General features: G+C 44.5%; 1 protein-coding gene across 1 annotated transcript in view; it reads right to left on the reverse strand.

Moving 5' to 3' along the window:
- LOC135873797 (collagen alpha-6(VI) chain-like) overlaps positions 1 to 22,649 on the reverse strand; it is a 111,592-nt gene that overhangs the window by 43,226 nt on the left and 45,717 nt on the right. Inside the window, exons 18-25 of the mRNA XM_065398414.1 lie at positions 20,758 to 20,802; positions 20,617 to 20,670; positions 14,855 to 14,917; positions 11,271 to 11,336; positions 9,502 to 9,555; positions 8,246 to 8,281; positions 6,472 to 6,534; positions 4,615 to 4,677 (exon numbers count right to left, since the gene is read on the reverse strand). Of these exons, the coding sequence (XP_065254486.1) occupies positions 4,615 to 4,677; positions 6,472 to 6,534; positions 8,246 to 8,281; positions 9,502 to 9,555; positions 11,271 to 11,336; positions 14,855 to 14,917; positions 20,617 to 20,670; positions 20,758 to 20,802 (444 nt within the window). The remainder of the gene's footprint in view (positions 1 to 4,614; positions 4,678 to 6,471; positions 6,535 to 8,245; positions 8,282 to 9,501; positions 9,556 to 11,270; positions 11,337 to 14,854; positions 14,918 to 20,616; positions 20,671 to 20,757; positions 20,803 to 22,649) is intronic.

Genomic DNA, 22,649 nt, shown 5'->3' on the forward strand with positions numbered 1-22,649 from the left:
CTCCCTCCCCCTCCATTCCTGCTGCCTTATAGAGTGTGAGGCTGCATTAACAACGTGTCAACCCTTGAGGGCTCAGCCAAGTGCTAGTTCATCATTTAGCAGTAAGGCATACCTTGGAAAATAGCCCACCACCTGACTTCCACCTAAACCAAGCTTCCCAATCATCATTGCTGTGTACAGTATTAAATTGTTTGTTTAAAACTTATACTGTGTGTATATATACATAAAATATAGTCTTTTGTCTGGCAAAAAAAAAAAAAATTCCCTGGAACCTAACCCCCCATTTACATTAATTCTTATGGGGAAATTGGATTCGCTTAACATAGTTTCACTTAAAGTAGCATTTTTCAGGAACATAACTACAACTAGGGTGACCAGATAGCAAGTGTAAAAAAATCGGGACACTTTTTTTCGGGGCAGGGGGCGGTGATTAATATAGGGGAATAATTGCCTATATAAGACCTTCGGTCACCTTAAGCCCAGGGCTCCCTAACACAGCTCAGCTGACTCAAGTCCCACTAACCCTGCCCTTAAACTGCGGTGCAGACTCACCCAGAGTGGCCACTGACTCTCCCGCCTGGCATTATAACCACCCCCATCCCCGCTGCGGGAGATAGTTGGGGGGGCACATGGGAAACTGCCCCACATCAAGGCCCCTGCTCTCTGCTATGGACCCCTCGGTGCTCTCGCCGCCTCCGGCCGCTGCAAGCTGCAATCCCCGGCCAAATGCCCTCGTTGGGTCATGGCTGCTGTCGGGCAGCGGCCCGGGCATGGCGGCCGTGTGGGGGCAGCGTGGCGGGGGCCAGAGAGATATTTACTCCGCTGGCGTGCACGGAGCCCAGCACTAAACAGAGTCCGCACGGTGAGTGGGGAGCGGAGCTACGCGGTCTGCGGGGTAGGGCGGTGCCGGGGCCCTCTCCAGCCACCCGGAGCCAGGCGGCAGCAGCTCCCTCAGTGGCGCTGCGCCACCACTTCGGGGCAGGCTTCTCCCCCAGCTCGCAGCTGCGCCAGCTCGCTGCACTTCCCGGGATGGCAGGTGCCCGGGGTGGTGTTCTCCGGCGCTCTGCCCCGCGCATGGGGCCTTGACCCTAAGAGCCAGAGGGACCTGCTGGGGAGTCCTGGCGGTGCTTACCTGGGGTGGCTCCCGGGAAGCATCCAGCAGGTCCCTCTGGCTCCTAGGGTAGGGTTGGGTCAGGTCGGGTGGGTGGAGGGCTCTCTGCCCGCTGCCGGCGCCTGCAAGCCCCACCCCCACAGCTCTGATTGGGCAGGAAGGAGCTGGTGCAGCACTCGGAGACCCCCTCCGCCTCTGTGCCTAGGGGCTGCCCCAGGAAGAACCACCATGCCAGCCCCGGGACTTTGGCAGTGATGGTGAGCGGTCCCCGATATCGGGACAAAGGGCATCCTGACCGATGTGCGGTTGGGAGGCGGGACAAACGTGTTAAAATTGGGACTGTCCTGATAATATTGGGACGTCTGGTCACCCTAACTACAACATTAAGTGAGGAGTTACTGTATATTTTTTTTAAAAATGTAAAAATGTGAGGGCTCTGGGGTGGGGCTGGTGATGAGGGGTTTGGGGTGTGGGAGGGGCTCAGGCAGAGGGCTGGGGTGCAGGGGGTGAGGGCTCTTGGGTGGGACAGGGCTGGGGATGAGGAGTTTGGGGTGCAGACAGGTTGCCCCGGGGCAAGGGCCAGAGAGAGGAGGATTCTCCCCAGCCCTCTCCCCACAGGCAGAAGCGAGCTCCGGGTGAGACACCCCCCCCCCCCCCACACACACACACACTTCCCCCCTGCACCACACTCACCTTGCACCACTGTCACTGCATGTGCTCCTAGCGCCCCTCTCAGGTACAGGAAGCCCCCTTGTCTCCCCTGTGGTGGGTGCCGGGGAGGGGGAGGGCTGCTATCACGTGCGCCTCCTCCCCTGCTGCTGCCCCTCACTGTAGCCTCAGTGGGGGTGGGGGTTGGGTCTGCCCCATGTCCAGCGTGGGGCAGGAGCGGTGACTGTGGGCAGGGGGCCCCCCTGTGCTGTGGAGGGTCTCATTGGAAAATGAAAGGGTCTGAGGGGGAAGGGCAGGCTCAGGGTCAGCCTGCCATGGCTATATTGGTGGGGGGGCACACGGAGCCTGCCTGGACGTCCCTCCCCCTAGGAGCTGCAAGGGCCTGCCTGTCAGAGCCAGGTAGGGAGCCTGCAGCCTGGCCAACCCTCTCCCCCAGTGCCAGAGGGAATCACAGGCCATGCACCGCCTCCCCCCCCCCCCCCAACACCAGTGGAGGTCCCGGGCTGTGCGCCGCCGCCACCCACCTTCCCCACAACACCAGCGGGGGTCCTGGGCCGTGTGCCGCCACCACCGCCCGTGTCCCCCTCAGCACCAGCGGGGTAGCCTGGCCACCCCCCTCCCAGCACCTGTGGCCCCCTCACAGCCCGCCCCCCCCAGAGCGCCCGCAGCACCCCCGGACAAAGATTTAGTTAGGAGTATATAGTAAAAGTCATGGACAGGTCACGGGCTGAGAATTTTTGTTTACTGCCTGTGACCTGTCCATGACTTTTACTAAAAATACCCGTGACTGAAACGTAGCCTTACTTATGATTATGAACTGCCCTTGCACTGTGCATACAGCTGACACTGAGATCAAAGACCTGTAGTCATTCAAAAAAAAAAACAAAAAAAAAAACAAACAAAAAAAACTTCCATTGACTTTTGCCTGAATGATTGTTTCAGGAGCAGGCTCAAAGGCAAGATCTTCAGGTGGGAACAAACAAATTAACTTTTAAAACAACAACAAACAACAACAACAGTATTAAAGGAATGAAACCTACTTTATTTCCTCTCATTCCAGGACTACCAGGACTCCCTTTTGGACCCGCAGCTCCCAGTTCACCCTGAAATTAAATGAACATATGATACTTGGTGAGAATTTGGGGAAAAAAAACAAACAAATCACTTTGCTTCTTTTTGCAACTTGTAACAACCATATAATGATGTTCAATGGCCCAGATTCAATAAATACCACCACATTAGCACTTCATGTAGAATGACAAGAATCTAGTCTCAACTGTGCCACCTGTGCTTTTCCCATAGACATCCGGCAGGCAGTAAAAGCAGTCAACATAAATAACATTTAGATTCTTTGCTTCAAGTCTAGACCAAACATTTATTTTCCTACCAGCATGGCAGCAACATTGTACAAGATGAAGGCCATTCACTAGTTTGACTGGTCCAGAACATTTTTTCAGTATCCATCAAACATTGCTTTCTCAATTCCAGACAAATAGAGATGTGTCTATAAAGTGATTATACTGTAGACTTAAAACCTATTCTTCGTTCATAAAAAAAAAAAAAATCCAGACAAAGTTACTACTGGCTTCTCATCCACACAGTCTCCATATTAGTCATATATAAACCAGGTTTATATGGATCATATTGATTTCAATGGGAGTTTTCCACTCCCATCATAAACAGAAGCAGAATTTTGTCTCACTTTTTTATTTTGTCACAGTGGCCAAATCTTTCGAACACAAATATACCCAAACAACATATATGGCTTGAAGGAAGTTTACAAGAGAGAATCAGGAGAAGACCCATTGTTAGCTTCAGGGAACTCCCTAATACAGTTTCTTCTATTGTTGAAACTCGGTGTGTCTAGCTCTTTGAGTGCAACGGTTTTCCAGAGACTCCGGTCACAAGAAAGGTGGCAACTTGTCAGAAATAAAGACAATCCTGGAAGAAATTAGGAATCTAGCCTCTCTGTGTGGTAAATTGACCGTAAATACTTTGGAAACATGCAAAATATAGCTGCTCAGTTAAGATGCAAAGTGCCAAATACAAAAAAGCAAAGAGAGCAACAGAATCATCAGACATTTCTTTTAGACAGTACTGCCAAGAGAAAGGAAAGTATGGCAATGAAGCAAATATAAACGTTAGGTGAGATTTCAAAAGTACTCAGCACTGGCCTACCTCTCATCCCATTGATTTCAATGGGAAATTCCCCCCAACGTTTGAAAAACCCAGCCTAGAAAAATCAAACTGATAATTGCTCCGCCTGCCAAATGGAGAGCAGGAAGAAGATTTGAATAGCTCTCTTGTTAAATTATCTAGTAGATGGGTCCAGATTCAGTGGCTGTACCGTGGTTCAGACTCAGTGGTGCAGTTTCTGTGACTCTCAAGGTACCAGTTACAGCTTCCCGAGTCTCACAGTTGTATGTCATTTAATTAAACACTATCATAAAGCAAAGGTTCTGTTATTTTCTAACTCTTGAGTAGTTCATTTTACAATCTTAAAACCATTATTTTAATCTATGTTTTGCAATATTTATGCAAACACACACACATGCTCCTGTACTCTTAAATAAACTGGTGGGTCATGATAGAATATAAACGAATTTTTATATAGCTATTGCAGATTTTTTTTCCTTATAATGTAAAACAGTTTAGCATTGCTCTGAGATGTTTAAAATTCCTTTAGCCTCTTACGAATACATTTCTCTTCGACAGAATATCATGATACACTGCACAGGAATTTTGAAACAAAGAATGCAGTAAAAATGGAAGTCTCCCACTGGTTACACACACAGTGAGTAGAACGCTAAGTGAACTTCACACAGTATTTTTACCTGAAGACCTTTATTTCCTTCACTTCCTTTCTCTCCTTTCACACCTGCAATTCTTCTTTCTCCCTAGAAGGTATGTTAGATGACAGAAAATCCAGTTAATACACAAATGCATATATTAAATACCCTGTCTTATGAAATAACACCAATTAGCCCTTTATATAGGCTTTATGTCTTGAAAGTGCTCTTAAAACAACACCTGATTCATCCTTATATCATCACAGTGTGAGAGGTATTTCTCCCCATTTTACATACAGGGAAACAAAGATTCAGGGGCACAGCTACTCTCCAGCTGCATAGGTGGGGTGGGGGGAGGTGGAGCAGGGAGGACTAGGGAGATCTGTAGGGGGAAGGATGGGAGGAATCCTGTCCAGATGGCAAGATACCCTCAAGGGAGGCTGCTAAGAGGTCAGCAAAGGTCCCCGGTGGTACCAGGACCCCCCACCAATGCAAAACACAAAGCATTACAAATGTAAAGAAAAAGTAATCAGTGAGTTCTAGCACACACAGCTACAGACACTGGGTTCCCATAGCAGACAGTCAGTCAAGAACAGGAGTTCAGCTACCCCCAAGTCCCTTCCTGCTGAAGAGGTCCAGGTGCACGCAAGAACATAAGAAGGGCCATGCTGGGTCAGACCAATGGTCCGTCCAGCCCAGTATCCTGTCTTCCGACAGTGGCCAATACCAGATGTCCTGAAGGGAATAAACAGAACAGGGCAATTATCAAGCGATCCATGCCCTGACGTCCAGTCCCAGCATCTGGCAGTGAGAAGATGGGGCAATTTGGAGGGGATGAGATAGGTTTGCTGAGAAGGATGTGGATTCGCACCCATGGGATGGCCCTCTGGTGCAGCCGCCTCCCCAGGTGTTAGCTTCAAGGAAATCCCCAATACAGTTTCTTCAATTTGCAGCCCTTGTACCTGCAAGAGTGAATCTATATCCATATTTACCATGCAGGGATCTAACATACGTCTAAAAAATCACACGGGGCCAAATTGTGAATCCCTTACTCGCTCTGGTTCCACAAGCTATTTCACTGGATTACTCATCAACGCGAGGAAGAGGCTTCCAATCTGGGCCACAGAAAACTGTGGTCAGAAGTCCAGATCTAGATAGGAGGCATACTTGGGCAGTATTTGCTCAACAGAAGGGCAGGACTGGAACATCAGAGGTGTTGCAAGCCACGAAAAGCCAGAGCTGTGCGGGGAAGTTTGCACTGTGTCTGCCTTACTATGCTATGCCCGACTCAAACCAATGCTGCCAGTGCTTCACAGCCACCAACAATATATTCACTCACACGTTGGCTGTGCTTTATAGAATCATAGAACTGGTAGGGACCTCGAGAGGTTTAGTCCAGTTCCCTGCACTCAAGGCAGGACTAAGCTTTGTGTGAGTATGGACACTGGGCCATATGATTTTTGGACATAGACTATTGCATTTCTCCTTTGTATTTCAAGTCCTCCTTCTCAGCGGTTCTCAAACTGTGGGTCGGGACCTCAAAGTGGGTCATGACCCAGTTTTAATGGGGTTGCCAGGGCTGGCAATGGACTTGCTGGGGCCCGGGGCCAAAGCCAAAGCCCCATCGCCCAGGGCCAAAGCCCAAATCCCACCACCCGGGGTCAGAGCCAAAGCCCGAGGGCTTCAGGTTACAGGCCCCCCGCCTAGGGCAGAAGCCCAAGGGCTTCAGTTTTGGCCCCACCAGGCTTTGGCATTGGCCCCCACGCCTAGGGCAGTGGGGCTCATGTGGGCTCAGGCTTCAATCCCCCCTCCTAGGGTCATGTAGTAATTTTTGTTGTCAGAAGGGGGTCACAGTGCAATGAAGTTTGAGAACTCCTGACCTAGATGAATGTTAATATTCACCTGGGATCCTGGAAATCCTGGTTCTCCTGGAAAGCCCGTCAAACCAGGAGCTCCTTTCTCCCCCTGTATTAAGAGACAGAATCTTGTAACAATTTTCTCAAGTGATCATAACAGTGACTGATCTGCCAGGAGAACAATATGATATTTTCAATTTCTAATACCATTTATTTGGCATTTGAACACCTCTTTTCTTTTCATTAAGTGACGGTTCTCTAAAGAGTCAGCATTTAGATCAAATTACATTTCTTAGCATAGTGTCTTCACAGACTATCAGCATATCCTACCATATTTTTAATAAAGTTGGTCGTTGCAACGCATGGATTTAAAAAATTGTTTTTAAAATCCAGAAATTAAGTGAAGCTCATTTATTGCCACAAAGCAGGCTGAGCTTATAACCAAGGCAGCTGTTATAAGACAAAATGCCTGAAACATGGTTTTTGAGACATGGTTTTTCAGTTTAGCAGTTGGACAATACCCTGCCATACAATTGTGCATAACTGAGGGAGAGTGCAAGGAGCCTCCTGCCCCGTTTTACCCCTCTTTAGAGGCACATCACAATTACAACTCTGCACTCACCTCAGCCCAAGGACTCGGTGAGGCTACCACATCTATAGACTTCGAAGAGGCAAGCAGAATGTGCATGTCTTCTGGATTCTATCCCATACTGCTCCTAACATGGGGCAGTGCCTATACAATGCAATCCAGTACTAGGTACTGTGCAACATAATGTGTCTTGATCTTTGTTTAAAGAGCAAAAAGTATTTTCTAAAGGAATGTTACCAGATCAAAAATCTTCTCAAAACAAACACACTTCTAATATCGCAGATGATTAAAACTGAAAATATTTATTCTGGTTTATTTTCAGTTTTTCATTTCTCTGCCTTTGACAACAAAAATCTCAGTTTCACTTTTAGTGTCTCAGTGCTGATTGAACTGAAAACACGGCGGGGAAATGATTATTTTTGTTGCCATGGAAAGTTATGGAAACTTTTTTATTGCTCTCAGGTTTTGTAAAAAATTCTTGTCACAAGATCTCATTTAGACTCAAGTTTAACTTGACAGTGTCCTTCAAATAATATATTATACATCCAAATTATTTCACTATTAATGCTCTACAGTGCCATATTTTGTACAATTTGGATTTTTATGGTGCTTGTTATAGTATGAGGGCCCAATCCCGCTCACCTCATACTTGCAAGCCCAGATTCAATAGTCCAAGTCTATTCAGCAAAGTATCTCAGCACAGGCTTACTCAGTACAATGACATTCCACGACTGTCACTCTTGTGTGTCACTCTGAAGCCTAGAATGTCTGTACACTCAGTGTGAAGAGATGAAAACAAGTACAAGCATGGCTGAAAGCTCCTTTTGTTTATACTAGCACCAGGTTCAATCATCACTGGGATTGGCAGTCTGTTACCATTCAATCTTGAAGTTCTCAGCCATTTTTGGCCCCCCCTTTTTTTTTTAAATACACACACGACTTTATGGATTACACTGAGGCAACAGTATGGGCTTTCAGCATGGGTTCTCATGAATGGGACTAGTTCTTCAATGGGACTTGTGCAGCATACGCATTGCTGAACTAGGACCCATAAGTAGTATCACTGAACTCACTGATTAATTGCTTGAGTAAGGCAAGAAGGATTTATCCTTTATCCTATATGCTATAACAAAATTAAAATAAATATTGGACTCCCTCTGCAAATATTTTAGAAGGCAGGAAAGCTCCCACATTACTCCTACTGTAGATATGGGAAATTAAGGAAACATACCTGTGGGCCTGGTGTTCCTCTTCGACCTTTTGTTCCCTGACACAAGACAAGATAGTTGTTTGTTAGACATCTGTTAGACCCCAGTTATCTCTCTCAATTAAATGACAAACAGTAGAGAAGCTGTGGCAACTATGTCAATTTTTTTCCAGATAATTTGATGTTCACACAATGCTTTACTATGTGCTCAAGTTACTGTACATGCTAGAACAGTGATTGAGAGAAAAGCAAATGCGAAAGTTATTATGGATGTGTCAGGATATTACTTTGCTATCACTTTTGCTTACTGCTCACACACTTCAGTCCTGCTGTGCCAAGAGAAGGACTAAAATATTCATGCCCTGTCCGCCCTAGCAAAACAGATGTGTTTATAACATTGGTTTTGGCAGTAGAGCTTAAAGACATTTCCCACCAAGCAGAGAGAAAGGTTCCCACCTCTTTAGTCTGTTCTTATTGGTAACTGCCTATGACAGAGTGCTAGGCAAGAAAGGCCGAGTCAGCACTCTGTTCACAGCAGCTCCAATCAAGCAAGGCAGAATGGAGCTGATTAAGCAGAGCTGTGCCTAATTTGTGGGTGGGGAAGGGCAGAAAGGCTAATTAAGCCCTTAGGCAGAGCCCACAAATAGGTACCGAAAGGAAGTGGAAAGGGGGAAGCAAGCAGAGAGAGATTGCGTGCCCCTGCTTGTTACAAGAGCTGTATGTATTATGAAGGTGGTGGGAATCCATTTGTAAATAAACTGCACAAGGTGTTGGACCAGCACAAGGATCTCTGAGTAGTTTGTAGACTGGGACAGAGGCAGGAGCCTGGTGGCCCCGCTACACTGCCACACCAGAAGAAAGAGTATGTTAATGCAAATCCTTATCTTTGCAGAATTTCTCTTTCTTTGGAAGGAGAAAAAAGAAGCAGAGAAGTGAAGTCATCAGCAAGCGTTGGGGGGACAGAAACTGGGAAGTATTGCAGTAGGTTCCAAATTTGAAAGAAATGAGGAAGCTATTTTGTCTCTGATAGTCAGTCAGTTGTGTTGGATAGTCCTATTCAGGAGGAAAGTGTTTGCCTGGAATCAGAGGCTCTTGCTAGTGTTAATTTTTTCAGGGCAATCTATTAAAGATTTATTTATCTCATCTTCCTGCAGTGAATGGAGGCTGACGGAGCGATCGATCAAGGTTAAATTTATGGACTCAGATCATTCTTTCTACCTTGGATTAATTTCAAGCATTTCCTTTGCATATTTAGTCTCCTTGTCTATATGGGGTCTTACTGTGGTTCTGCGAGAGCCTGGTGACCCTGGTGGGCCCATTGCTCCTCCTTCACCCTGGAAAAGAGAAATTTAATTTCATGTTATCAATTGTCACTCAAATTCCAAACGTTTTATATTTTTCCAGATCGTGACTAGATGGCTTAATAAACAGTGGACATGCAAACCAATGGGGAAACATTCTTTTCATAACACTTGGGCACACAACCTCTGTAACTGCTTACCCCTGTCAGAGTTAAGAACAGAAACAGTTTTTAATTGCACGACTTCATCTATGCAACATTGTCAAATAACGTCAAAGAAATGCCATTGTGTTACGGTACATTTCATAAAGCAGTAACATCAAAATAATCACTGATGTTGCCCTCAAATTATATTCGTCTGGAAGGTGCTGCATGTTTGTCATTACAGTTACCATTCTGTTTTGTGTGTCAACATTGATCTCATGCATCCTGTGCAGATAATCCAAGTCTTGTGCTGGTGCTCCATAACTGCTCTACAGTGAGATCAATGGAAGTTCAGGGGGGCTTGGCACCTTCTGGGGGGTGCTGGGCACTGTGTAGTATTGGGCCCATAAATAGCTGTAAGTACTTTCCCCCACTCACACTTTTGAAGATTTTCTGTGGAAGTTCATTCATTTACTACAATAATTTTTTTAATAATAATAAATAATAATAGGTATGTCACAGATGACAGTAGGTATGATTATTCATCATATATCCACGCCTTGGTTATTTTTCATCTCTTTAAAAAAATGTAAGACCACTTCCAAAGCTGGACTGCTGAGTGCAAGTTCATGGATCTCAAATCACCCATAAGGCTAGAATCAGATAACCATAGAAATGTAGGACTGGAAGGGACTTCAGGAGATCATCAAATCCAGCCCCCTGTGCTGAGGCAGGACAAAGTAAACCTAGACCATCCATGACAAGTAACCTCCAGTGATGCGGATTCCACAACCTCCCTTGGAAGCCTATGCCAGAGTTTAACTGCCTTTACAGTTGGAAAGTTTTTCCTGAGATCCCACCTAAACCTCCCTTGCTACAGATTAAGCCCATTATTTCTTGTCCTACCTTCAGTGGACCTGAAGAACAACTGATGGTCATCTTGTTTACAACAGCCCTTAATATATTTGAAGATTTATCAGGTCCCGCCCTCAGTCTTCTTTTCTCAAGACTAAATATGCCCAGGTTGTTTAACCTTTCCTTGTAGGTCAGGTTTTCAGAACCTTTCATCATTTTTGTTGCTCTCATCTGGACTCTCTCCAACTCATCCACATCTTTCTTAAATTGTGGCACCTAGAACTCGACACAGTACTTGAGTTGAGGCCCCACTAACGCCGAATAGAAAGGAACAATTACCTCCGGTGTCTTGCATACAACTCTCCTGTAAATACTTCCCAGAATATTAGCCTTTTTTGCAGCTGCATCACATTGTTGATTCATATTCAGTTTGTGATCCGCTATAACCCCAGAACCTTTTCAGCAGTACTACTACCTAGCCAATTATTCCCTATTTTATAGTGGTGCATTTGACTTCTCCTTCCTAAGTGTGGTACTTTGCACTTGCCTTTATTGAAGGTCATCTTGTTGATTTCTGATATATTGTGTGGTATAAAATTAGGAACGACAGAATTATCATACTATTTTTAACAGCCTTGGTTATCAATTGATTAATGTTCATTTGCTCTATATAGCTATATTTTAAAGGATTGTAGGTTAGTATTTGAAACAATGTACAGTAAGCAAAGTCACATATTTCTAAATAGTTACCTGTCTTCCCTGTTCTCCTTTTGAACCTTTGGACCCTTCTATGTCATTGTCCAATCCAGGGTTACCCTAAACAAAGACACAAAGTTAAGTACATTTATTTCCCATGGGAGCTGATGGCACTTAATATCTCACAGTAGATGCTCAGCACCTTTCGGCATGGGGCCCTGAAAAAAGAATGGGAAAACGCGGCTGGAGTTAACCATTTGTTAGGCTATTAATCTTTGTTAGACATATCAGGCTTTACACAATATTGATAAAATATTTGTAGTTTTTGTTTTTATGAAATCAGAGTGTTGTGACACTTCACAGAATCTAGGATACGCTGGGTAGACAAAAGGGACATTAAGAGTCATTCTACTCTCAGGACTAGACAGAATTCCCACTTGAATCAGTGGAAGTCCTGTGTGGGCACTGCAGATTGAAGGGAGTATATGGCACTAAGTCTTGGCGGTGGGGCAAACTTTAACCACAAAGGCACCCTTAAAAAAACATGAAAAAACCCAAGTATTAGAAATGTCACAGGTGACACTGCACTCTTTGAACACACTGGAAGTACAGTGCAGCCCTGCCTTCTTCTCCTGGTGTTTTCTCCTCCTCACCAACTACAACATCTGTCCTTTTATAGTGATTTCCACAGCCATGTTGCTTGGTCAGGCCCTTGTCACACCAGACAGAATGCATCTTCATTCCCTACTGATTTGATGATGTCACACCCCTCACTGGCTCCCCATCCATTTTGGCATCCTAGAATTCTGTGTCTCCATATTTATTCAGGCTTATCAATGTGTCCTGCCCTCACCCCATCCCACTAATGTCCTCAACCTTGTTTGCTCATCTGTCAGCTTCTCACACAACCACCTCAGTGCCTTTTTCCAGGAAGCCCCTATGCAACCTCCATGAGACCAGTGGCAAGCCTTCTACTTTGTTCCTCTTTCCCCCTTAAAGTCCCACTTGTACCAAGCTGTTTACAGTGCATCTGACTGACTTGAATTTAAAGAAATCCCTATTTGTTGTTTCCTTGCCCATTCCCCTAATTTCTGCCTGCCAGTCTGCCTCTAGCCTTTGACTGTGAGCTCCTTGGAGCAGGGACCACCCCTATTAGAATGTCTGAGAAGTCCTTAGCAAATTGTGGGTGCTACTATAAACTAATAGGAATAATTATAACAACGACAAACAACTGATTGGAATTATATGAGAAATACATTATCTTCAGCTGAATCCACAGAATCCAGGGAGCTAATTTAAGATATGAACGAACAGGAAATACAAGGTATTTGTAATATTTTTCCTCCATTTCTCATATTCTATTTGTGATGGTTGCATTCCTAATTTACACCTAGCCCAGCAATGCTATACCTGACCAATAAGTACAACAATGATTAGCAGCTAGGGTTGCAGCATTTCATGACATATGACACACCTTTCAGTGAAGTCAGACTCTCACAAGCTGGCCTGTGGACTATGACAGGTCACGCCCTCAGGGTATGCCACTCAAGGAGTGGAGTGAGAACTCTTTCAATTCCCTGAGAGGCACGCTTCCATAAACATAAGAAAACACTGCAGTCCCTTTTCACACATTATGTAATTTCCATTCATCAATGTTCTCCTAAATATCATGTTCTGAAACAGAGGAATATTCTGGTTTATTTAAAAAACAAACCTCACCCTGAGCTGTACTTTTTTCTTCTGTTTTATAAGTAATCATTCAACAGTACAAGATCAACATCCAAAGGCTAAATCCTACAATGGTCCTGATTCAAAAAAATACCAGCACGCAGGAGGAATAGAGGTAAGTGCTCCCCACTCCCATTTACTTTCAATGGGAATTGACGGCACGTCATATCTCACAGTGGATGCTCAGCACCTTTCAGCACTGGGCCCTGAAAGAAGAATGGAAAAGACTGCAGGATTTAGCCCTATGTCATGTCTGACAAAGATTAATAGCCTACCAGCCTTTATACACTGATTATCATCAGGGTATCTTTGCTTAGGGCAATACTATTACATACTGGTGTAGGAATAAGGATAATTCATTCACTAGTGAATGGATACAAAATCCCCACAAAGACAGTATCATAAATCCACAGGATGTCCCATAGTACTGGATTTTTCTTGTAGGTCTCTCAGGCAACTGACAGATCTGCATAGCCACATGTAGACAAATTCATTGTCTTGAGATTAGGCATTTAAGGAGGGTCATGTGCATTTTTTGTTCCAGAAAGTATAGCATATGGGATATCTTGGGCTCATGAAATGTCCCAGATGTACTAGTCTCAGATAAGGAATGTGAAAATAATTATTGTGAAAGGCTAAGATCTGCTAGGTTAATGTGATCTATTATCCTCATCGTTGGGATTACAGTACAATAGTCACGCACATCTGTCCTAACATACCTTTGAAAGAATATCATATTCCCATGCAGATCTGAACAGATGCTTTTACTCCCTGCAAGTTTATTCACTTTCTTGTGCACCATAAGTGAGGTTCCGAGATTAGATTCACATCCTTAATGTTGTGATCCTAAGAGCAGCCCAATGCCAAGGGGCCCTGTGGTATAGGACTAGGAGTCAGTTGGCCTGGCCAGCTCTCTACACCTCACACACAATATTTGTCTAAAAAGTGTCTTGTAACATATCATTTGAAAACACCATGCTGGTGATTAATATCACTGTGAAATGTAAATAACGCTGTATGTGAAATTATGGATACTCTCTGATATTATATTTTAGAATCGGTCAACAGACGAACAAGGCAAAACAGGTTTTTTCCAGACAAAGAAGAATGACCAATTCCTCTTGGGCTCAGTTGCAAATCAAGACAGGTGTGACCAAGAACAACAGGCTAATCATTTGCATGAAGGACCACAGGAAGATCATTTGGGCTTCCTGACTTTGAAAACAAAGATAAACTTTGAGGATATAAGCAACTGCTAAAGACTTTGGGATATCCATCACCTAGGGGACAAGGGGGAGCAGCATGAAAAGTGGAACCTCTTGGCCCAAGAGGCAAGAGTAGCTGGAAACTGACTACAGGGGAGAAACCTGCTTAGACAATGATTGCAACTTGCTGAAATTAAGTTGTAGTCATTAGAAAGCAGGTTTTGTTTTGTTTGACTTGTCACTAAACTTGTCTTACTTATTATCACTTAAAGCTCTGTTCTTTGTTAATCAACTTATTCTTGTTTTATTACAAAACCATCTCAGTGCTCTGTATTAAACTGAAGGATAAAATCCCTCAGCCAAACTACCAGGCTGGTATGTGTTCTGCTCTTTGGAGGCAGCAAACCTGATAGTTGTGTGAGGATCCAGTGAGAAGATCTGGACACTGCAGGGGAGATGGTTTTGGGGAGACTCAGGACTGGAAGGGCTGTTGGCGTCACACTGCAAGGAGTAACCAGGCTGGTGGCAGCCAGGGTGAGGCCATTGTGCTGTGAGCAGGCTGCTGGTGCCAGAGCTTTGCGCCAAAGCTGCACAGCACAGAAGCACCCAGGGTGACACAACCCCTCCCTCCCTTACTGCTCTGGGTGAACCCCACAGAGTCATACATGTGTAATATAGAATAGATTTGCACCCAGGAAAACTTACATGATCTCCTCGTAAGCCCCTCTCACCAGGCTCACCAGGGAGTCCTCTTGGCCCTGGACTGCCCTGAAATCATAAAATGGCTGAGTGAGAATCTGATCAATCATTTTCCCGCTGATGTTAACAAAACAAGAGACAGGAACAAGTCCCAACATTTTAATACAGATTTTGAAACTCCCCAGGTTCAGGGTTGTTTGCATCCAGGATTTTGTTTAATCGATTATCAGGTCACCGGACTTCACAAAATACAGTTCCAGACTGTGGAGTTGATTCGGAACACCTCCAACTTTGGACGAGCTTGGCTCTTAATGTTGGTTCAGGCTCACACGTAAACAAAACAGCAACAAGTTCTCAGCTTATTTTCCTTTATGACAAAAGAAAATTCAAACTGCAATTTATTAAACTTAAAGCAATTACTACAGTTGTAATTAACCAGGGTCAGTAAATAAGTTCTAAAAATGGATGATCTTCAGCTGCCAGATGCCCCAGCATTAATGTGTGCATGAGAAAATATATTTCAATTTTATGTTTTGTTTTTCAAGTAACAGCTTGAAACCCTTATTCAAAATGAAAAAAAAAAAAGTTACCACATGCTAATGACGTTTATTTAAGAACATAAGAACTATCCTGTTGGGTCAGACCAATGGTCCATCTAGCCTTGTATCCCGTCTCTGACAGGGGCTAGTACCAGTGATTCAGGGGGAGTGTACAGAACAGGGTAGTTGGAGTGATCCACCCAGTCTCTCACTAGTCAGAGGTTTAGGGTTACCCTGAGCATGGGGTTGCACCCTGACTATATTGGCTAATAGCCATTGATTGACCTATCCTCCATGAACTGATCCAGTTCTTTTTTGAACCCAGTTATACTTTTGGCCATCACAACTTCCCACAGCAATGAGTTTCACAGGTTAATTGTGCATCGTGTGAAAAAGTATTGCCTCTTGTTTATATTAAGCCTACTGCCTATTAATTTCATCTTATGACTCCTGATTTTTGTATTGTATGAAAGAGTAAATAACACTTTTCACCACACAATTCATGCTTTTATAGACCTGTATTACATCCCTCTTAGTTGTTTCTTTTCTAAACTGAGCAGCACTAGTCTCTTCGGCCTGGTCTGCACTGGGGAGGCGGGGGGGAAATCAACCGAAGATACACAACTTCAGCTACGAGAATAGCCTAGCTGAAGTCGATGTATCTTAGTTCGGCTTTCCTGCACCGTGAGGATGCGAGGTTCGACTGCCACCGCTCCCCCGTCGACTCCGCTTCCGCCTCTTGCCACGGTGGAATTCCGGAGTCGACGGCAGAGCAATCGGGGATCGATTTATCGTGTCTACACTAGATGCGATAAAAATCGATCCCCAATAGATCGATCACTACCCGCCGATCTGGCGGGTAGTGAAGACGTACCCTTTGGTCTCTTCTCATATGAAGGCCATTCCATACCCTTAATCATCTTTGTTGCCCTTCTCTGAATCTTTTCCAGCTCCACTCTATCCTTTTTGAGAAGGGGTGACCAGAACTGGACATAGGATTCAAGGGAGAAGGATGTACCACAGGTTTATACAAAGGTCTGCTTTTTCAGACTTTTTTTTTTTTTTTTAAACCTTTCCTGATAGCCTTTTTGACCACTGCTGCACAATGAGCTGAAGTTTTCAGAGAACTACCCAGGGTGATTCCAAGATCTTTTTCTTGAGTGGTAACAGTTAATTTGGAACCCATCACTGTATATGTGTAGCTGCAATTATTTTTTTACAATGTGCATTACTTTGTGCCTATCAGTCTTGAAATTCATCTGCCATTTTGTTGCCCAAACACCCAGTATTGTGAGATCCCTTGGTAGTAACTCTAATAATTTAGCAAGTGCTTTCAGAGTAAGTAAGGCCTTACTCAATCTACATGTCATGGACCAGATACTGCCATCTTTATTCACCTTGAGATGTACCTTAATCCAATTAGTCCCATTGGATTCACTTGCAGAGTAAAGTAATTTAAGAGTAGCAGAATCTGTTCCTCAACAAGCACAGTACAGAATCTGGTTTTTTTTAAACCCAGTTTTGCTTTTATAATTATGTTCACTGAGTTACACAAGCCCCCTCTCCACCCCCACCCCCCAACATTTTATACCATTAAATGCTTTTGCTTTTCAGTTAATTAGTCTAAGTGAGAGACACACTCCAGCCAGTGGAAGATTTATCAAGCTTGTGTTTAGAACAATGTCACACACACTGAGGTGCTCAATCAATCAATAAATAAAACTGCATTTAGAAGGCTGTAAAAATCAGCACTTTGCAAGTGGTTACGATGAATAACTGTATGCTCTGCACATTATCGGTTTCCCTAAAAACAGTGAGTACCCTCTTCAGTTTATCATAGTGAACTCTCAGAACCAGCCTGAGGTGAAACTATATTGAACTGATCAAATCTTGACATTGCTTTCAGCAGACTAACATTCAATTCCAGAGGAACCCGCTTGTAGAGAACCCCATGTAAGAAGGGATTGAACTGGGGGCACAGCCATTGGTTTATAAGTTTACATAGCTCCATTAGCCCAGATCCTGCCTACTGAGAAATGGAAACCTGGCCACATCAATCAGTGCACGCTCTGTAGTAGCGGGTGCAGCTCAGCTGTGTAGGCACCTGAGCCAGTGGCAGCTGAGGGTTCTATTTCTCAGCCCTGTGACAGGCTTTGCCTGGTTTGAAAAGTATTTTTTATTTCCTTTTACAAAAGCCACGTTGTACAACAAATCATGTCCATCTAGGGATCTGAAAATTCTGTTCTTTACCATAGTTTCAACCAAGTTGCCTGGTACTAAAGTTAGGCTTGCTGGCCTGTAATTGCCAGCATCGCCTCTGGAGCCTTTCTTAAAGATAAATAAATAAATCGGCATTTCAGTAGCTACCCTCCAGTCATCTGGTCCTGGGTGTGGAGGTGTATTAGGAGTGGAGAAGAGGAAGAATAGGGGTTTCTGCAATGAGGGGTGGATGGTAGGGCAGGCAGGGGATGTTGGAGACTCAGGTGAGGAAGACATGGCATGCCCCAGCTATGCCAGAGCACCCCAACTCTCCTGGAGCCCCAGCTTTACCAGGGCACCCAACCCCTGTGTACTCCACAGCTCACCCAATGCACCCAACCCCTTGAGCCCCAGCTCTGCCACTGCACACCATCCCCCCACACTCCCCTGCCCAAAGTCTTTGGGAGAAAAATCAGACACGTGAAGGCTTCCTGGGCAGTGAGGAGGAAAGCAGGGGGCAGAACAGTGGGAGATTAGCGGGTGAGGAGTTTGGGGCTGCAGCAAGGAAGGGGTGTTATGGGGAGAAGGATAAACTGGAATGGGGGGGGGAGAGAGGCTGGGGTCTCAGCTGAGGGAGGCTTGGGGGAGTGAAGGGATCAGACACTAGGAAGGGGGATGTGAGGGTGCGTGGCAGGGATCTAGGGGACAAGAGGAGCAGCGGCACTTGTCAGCCCCACATTCTCCCCCTATCTGTATGCCCAGGGCTAGAGGGCTCTTACCCCACTAGGGGAGATCTAAGCCCCCCTCTTATGATCTGGGTTTTAGATGCCATGCCCCTCTGGATGCCTGAGCCCCTCTTGCTGCCCCCTTATGTGTGCCAGGATCTGAGGGCCCTGTACTAATCTATGAGGGTTGGATCTTCCCTCCCCCCAGCATCATGTAAGCCAGGTTTGGGGGGGGGGGGTTGCCCTTTTAGAAGTGAATGAGTCCTCTTTCCTGCACCCCACATGAACCAGTATCTGGGGAAGTCCTGCCCCTTTGACTGGGGAGCTGAGAACAAGTCTACTTCATGCATATCACAGGCTGGAAAGCACTCAGGAGGGGGATGGGAACACCCACTAAGGTGAATGGAGCCATTGACACACACAGCTGTTTCAGGTGGCACTCACCTCCATGGGGTGTTCTCGTTTAGCCGAGAGCTTCACACTGACAGGACTGGGCCACTTCACACCTTTCAGAGCCTCCTACGCTGCAGAGGGATGTGCAGGGGACCCCTTTCCCGCCATCATCCCACTACCCTTGTTTAAAGCTGAGGCTTCTAAGCGCTCTGAAGTCTGAATGTTCGCATGGATATTCTTGCAATTTGCTAGAACTTGTGGGAGTGACCCACATTTGGGGCCATTTGAGTCTGGGGTTCTGGAGGTATATGCCCTGAGGAAAACAGCCATTTTTCCAAAGTTTTTAGGTGGGTTGTTTTTATGCAGAGCTAGAGATCAAACTATTGCAGTGATGCAGGTCAAAATGGTCTCCATTGGTCATTTTTTACCCAAGGTAGGGCATGGCTCCCATTAAGTCTTTGGGGGACCCAAATTGTGAATGGTATTTAAGAACACATTCACTTCTTTGCTTCTGCAGACATGCCGTATGGCAGGATTATAGCCAATAACGAAAAAACTGTGAGAGGGTTTCTATGCAGCCATTTTATGGATGCCTGAGTAGTTTGAGGGAATGTGCCAATGCCATTGCCCTGGTGAACACCCCGTCACCAATATTTCTAGTCTGAACCTTTGTACAGCTGTGCAATAAAGAATTAAATAACTCATGTTGCTTGCTACAAGTTCTCTGTTATAATACATGACTTTATTTTATGGGAAGGCTTACTGTGAACACAACAGGATAATCAGCAGTCGGTCTAACCAAAATTTATGTTATGTTAGATGGGGAGAAGATGGAAACAGAGGACTGTGTGTAGGTGAGGTGGGAGGGAGAGAGGAAGAGGTGCATTTGCAGATGGGTTCGGTAATGAGGATGGGTGGTAGCCAAACCTTGGATTGTTGCTTGAGGGAGGGAAGAAAAAAAAAAAAAATCTGTATTTCACTTGCCAGTGGGGGTGCCAGTGGCCGCTTCCTGATCTTAGGGCAGAATACCATGGGGTTTTCAAAGACAGACAGTGCAGAGGTTTGAAACTCACAGCACAGGTACCTTGACCACTGAGGGAAAAGAAATATATGTGCACTGCCAGGCTTGCCAACATACCTGGATCACGAGGTTGCAGGAGTTTGTTGTAGAGCAAGGAGTACATCATGGCATGAGGATTGCCGACTGATTGCAGGACCTGGTATGTACAACTGCTCAAATGACTACTGACATTTTTCCTGATTAAAAAAAACTAGGAAATTAAATAGCAAAAAACTCCATTAATGCAGAGTTAAATGAGAGTGTATGGGTTGTAAAAGGAGGTGGACTATCAGGCTGGCAGAATGAAGCGGTGTTTGTTATGGGGCACAATGCTGAATAAGTTTGCCCATGCAACCTCAACTCTGCATTTCCCTCTTTTCAGATGTTTGAGTTTTGCTCAGCTCAACACTCTGCAAGGGACGACATACCACCAAATAACCTTAACTCTGCATTAATGGAGTTTTTACCACTAAATATAGATCAATTCTGGCCCTAAAGGGGAGCTTTTTGGTGTCAAGAAGTGATATTTTCAGATTCTACATTTGTTCTAACACCTCTGAAGTAGAAACACTTTGTATGGAACAACTTTACAATGGACATTTTCAAGCAAAACAATACCTTAGAGATTATGCAGAGATGGATCGCCCCATTTCTAATGCAACACGAATTATGACTAGTGTTCTGATGCCAGTTCTAATAAGCTGAAATACCACAAATTTACTGACGTATCAAACCATTTCCCCTCTCCAGGTATTTAGTTAAAGTTTTTTTCACTGGGACTGCCTCATGAGATACCTATCTGATTGCTCTCAAATTCAAACCCTGCCCAAATAAGATAATAAAAATCATTACCATGTAGCCTGGGTCACCCTTTTCTCCCATCTTTCCTGGATACCCAAGTGATCCCTTAATGAAAAGAAAAAGTAGTAATGTTTTCATGTTTTAAAAAACATTCATTGATGTCAACAGAAAATGAGAAGCAAAACTATTTACCTGCTCTCCATTAATTCCATCAATCCCGTTGTCCCCGTCGTCTCCCTGAGGTAACAAAAGTGATAGGGATTATATAAGACCCAGTGATCTAAATAACCAGGATGTGCTCTCAGTCCAGCAAAGATGGTGTCCATGTGAACTCCCGTAGCGGACCATGGAAGCCAAAGCCATCCACAGATTTTAAAATATACAAATTAATGCTTAATATCTCATTTCTTACATCTGCCCTAAGTACAACAGTAGAATAGACACTATGTCCAACCCTCAAAACAGGCTAAAAGGGATTAAAAGCCCAGTAGTACACTCACTGAAGTCCCTGGCTATCATGGACTTGAACAGGAGCAGAATGAGGACCTAAAATAGTGCATCTGCGCATTTATTTTCCTTTGATGCTCCAGGCTATTGGTCAACTTTAAGGGTCCAGCCTTCCAAAGTTAAAGTGACCACTAAAATGAATGAGGGGAAAGAGACCAAGTATGATAATCTTATTTATATGTTTGTATCACCTTTGTATTGTGAGTTATAGATATGAAGGCATATCTCTATTTCCAAAACTTGTGCTGTTTTTATGGGTGACACCCCAGACAGATTGGCATCAGCACTGCCTAGCCTGTTTGATGGCCCATCAACGTCTATTGACTGTACAATGAACCCATTGAAAGGAACCAGGGAAGACAGCTTATGACTCAGCAAGGCATATAGGGGCATGCCTATGGACAGAACTAAGGTTTTTCCATGGCCTGTGCTGGACAACTTGTGTTTGGAACAAAAGTGGTACAAGCCACGTGACAAAAGAAATTTAAAAGGCAGCTGGCTGCATCATCATCATCTCCATTTTGTCTTCAATCCTGCTTCTTGTCTTCAATCTTGCTTCTGGTCTCTGCAGTAACTTTTCTATAACTGAGACTCTGAACAAAGGACTGAATGACCCATCCAAGCTGTGGATGTATTCCAGAGAGACTTTCAAGGCAGCAAACTTACCAATACTGCTAAGAACCCAATATATGGACGTTGACGTCTCTGTATGTATTTGATTGCTTCACCATTTTACAACTCTCTTCTTGTTCTTTTTTCTTTATAATTAGGGTGACCAGACAGCAAATGTGAAAAATCGGGACAGGGGGTGGGGGGGTAATAGGAACCTATATAAGAAAAAGACCCAAAACTCAGGACTGTCCCTATAAAATCGGGACATCTGGTCACCCTATTTATAATAAACCTTTAGTTTGACACACTAAAAGACTGGCTGGCAGCATGGTATTTTGGGTAAGATCCAAACCTATATTGACCCAGTAACATGGCTGGCCCTTTGGGGTCAGAGGAACATTTTGTATATGTGAGCAGAGTTTTAAAATAACTCACTGGACTGGACCTAGGTGCTGACTGGGAGCCAGAGAACTGGAATGCAATAAAGGGGGCTGTGTGATTTCTTTTTTTTGCTTCTTGATAACCAGTGGAGGAGGATCAGAAGCACAGTTTGTGATGGGTTGGAGAATTTACTTTGGTGTTAACGACCAGTCTTTGGGAGAATCTGCTTTCCTTTTTGCAGCCTGCCCTGACCTTGGCATTTCCAGTGAGGGCTGCCTTAGGCACAAGGGGTCACAGTAAGTTTTTACACTCTTACTGCAGGAAGCAAGAGTGAATCCCTAAGCCCTGAATTAAACAAAAATAAATTTGCAGTGTGATGAATCCAAGAATCACTTAGCATCAGATTCTATTCTCTTGGGAGTCAACAAAACTACTCCTGGGTAAAGACCACAGGATCGAGCCTTTAAACAGCACCAGGCTCATACCAAAGATCTTCAAACTTAAGGATACTTACACGGGAAGATGAATTAAGACAATGTGTCTATATGAAGGTGAGGGTATATCTTTTCTTTTCTTCCTCCTCC

The sequence above is a fragment of the Emys orbicularis genome, chromosome 2 (genome assembly GCF_028017835.1).
Source record: "Emys orbicularis isolate rEmyOrb1 chromosome 2, rEmyOrb1.hap1, whole genome shotgun sequence".
NCBI classification, from domain to species: Eukaryota; Metazoa; Chordata; order Testudines; family Emydidae; genus Emys; species Emys orbicularis.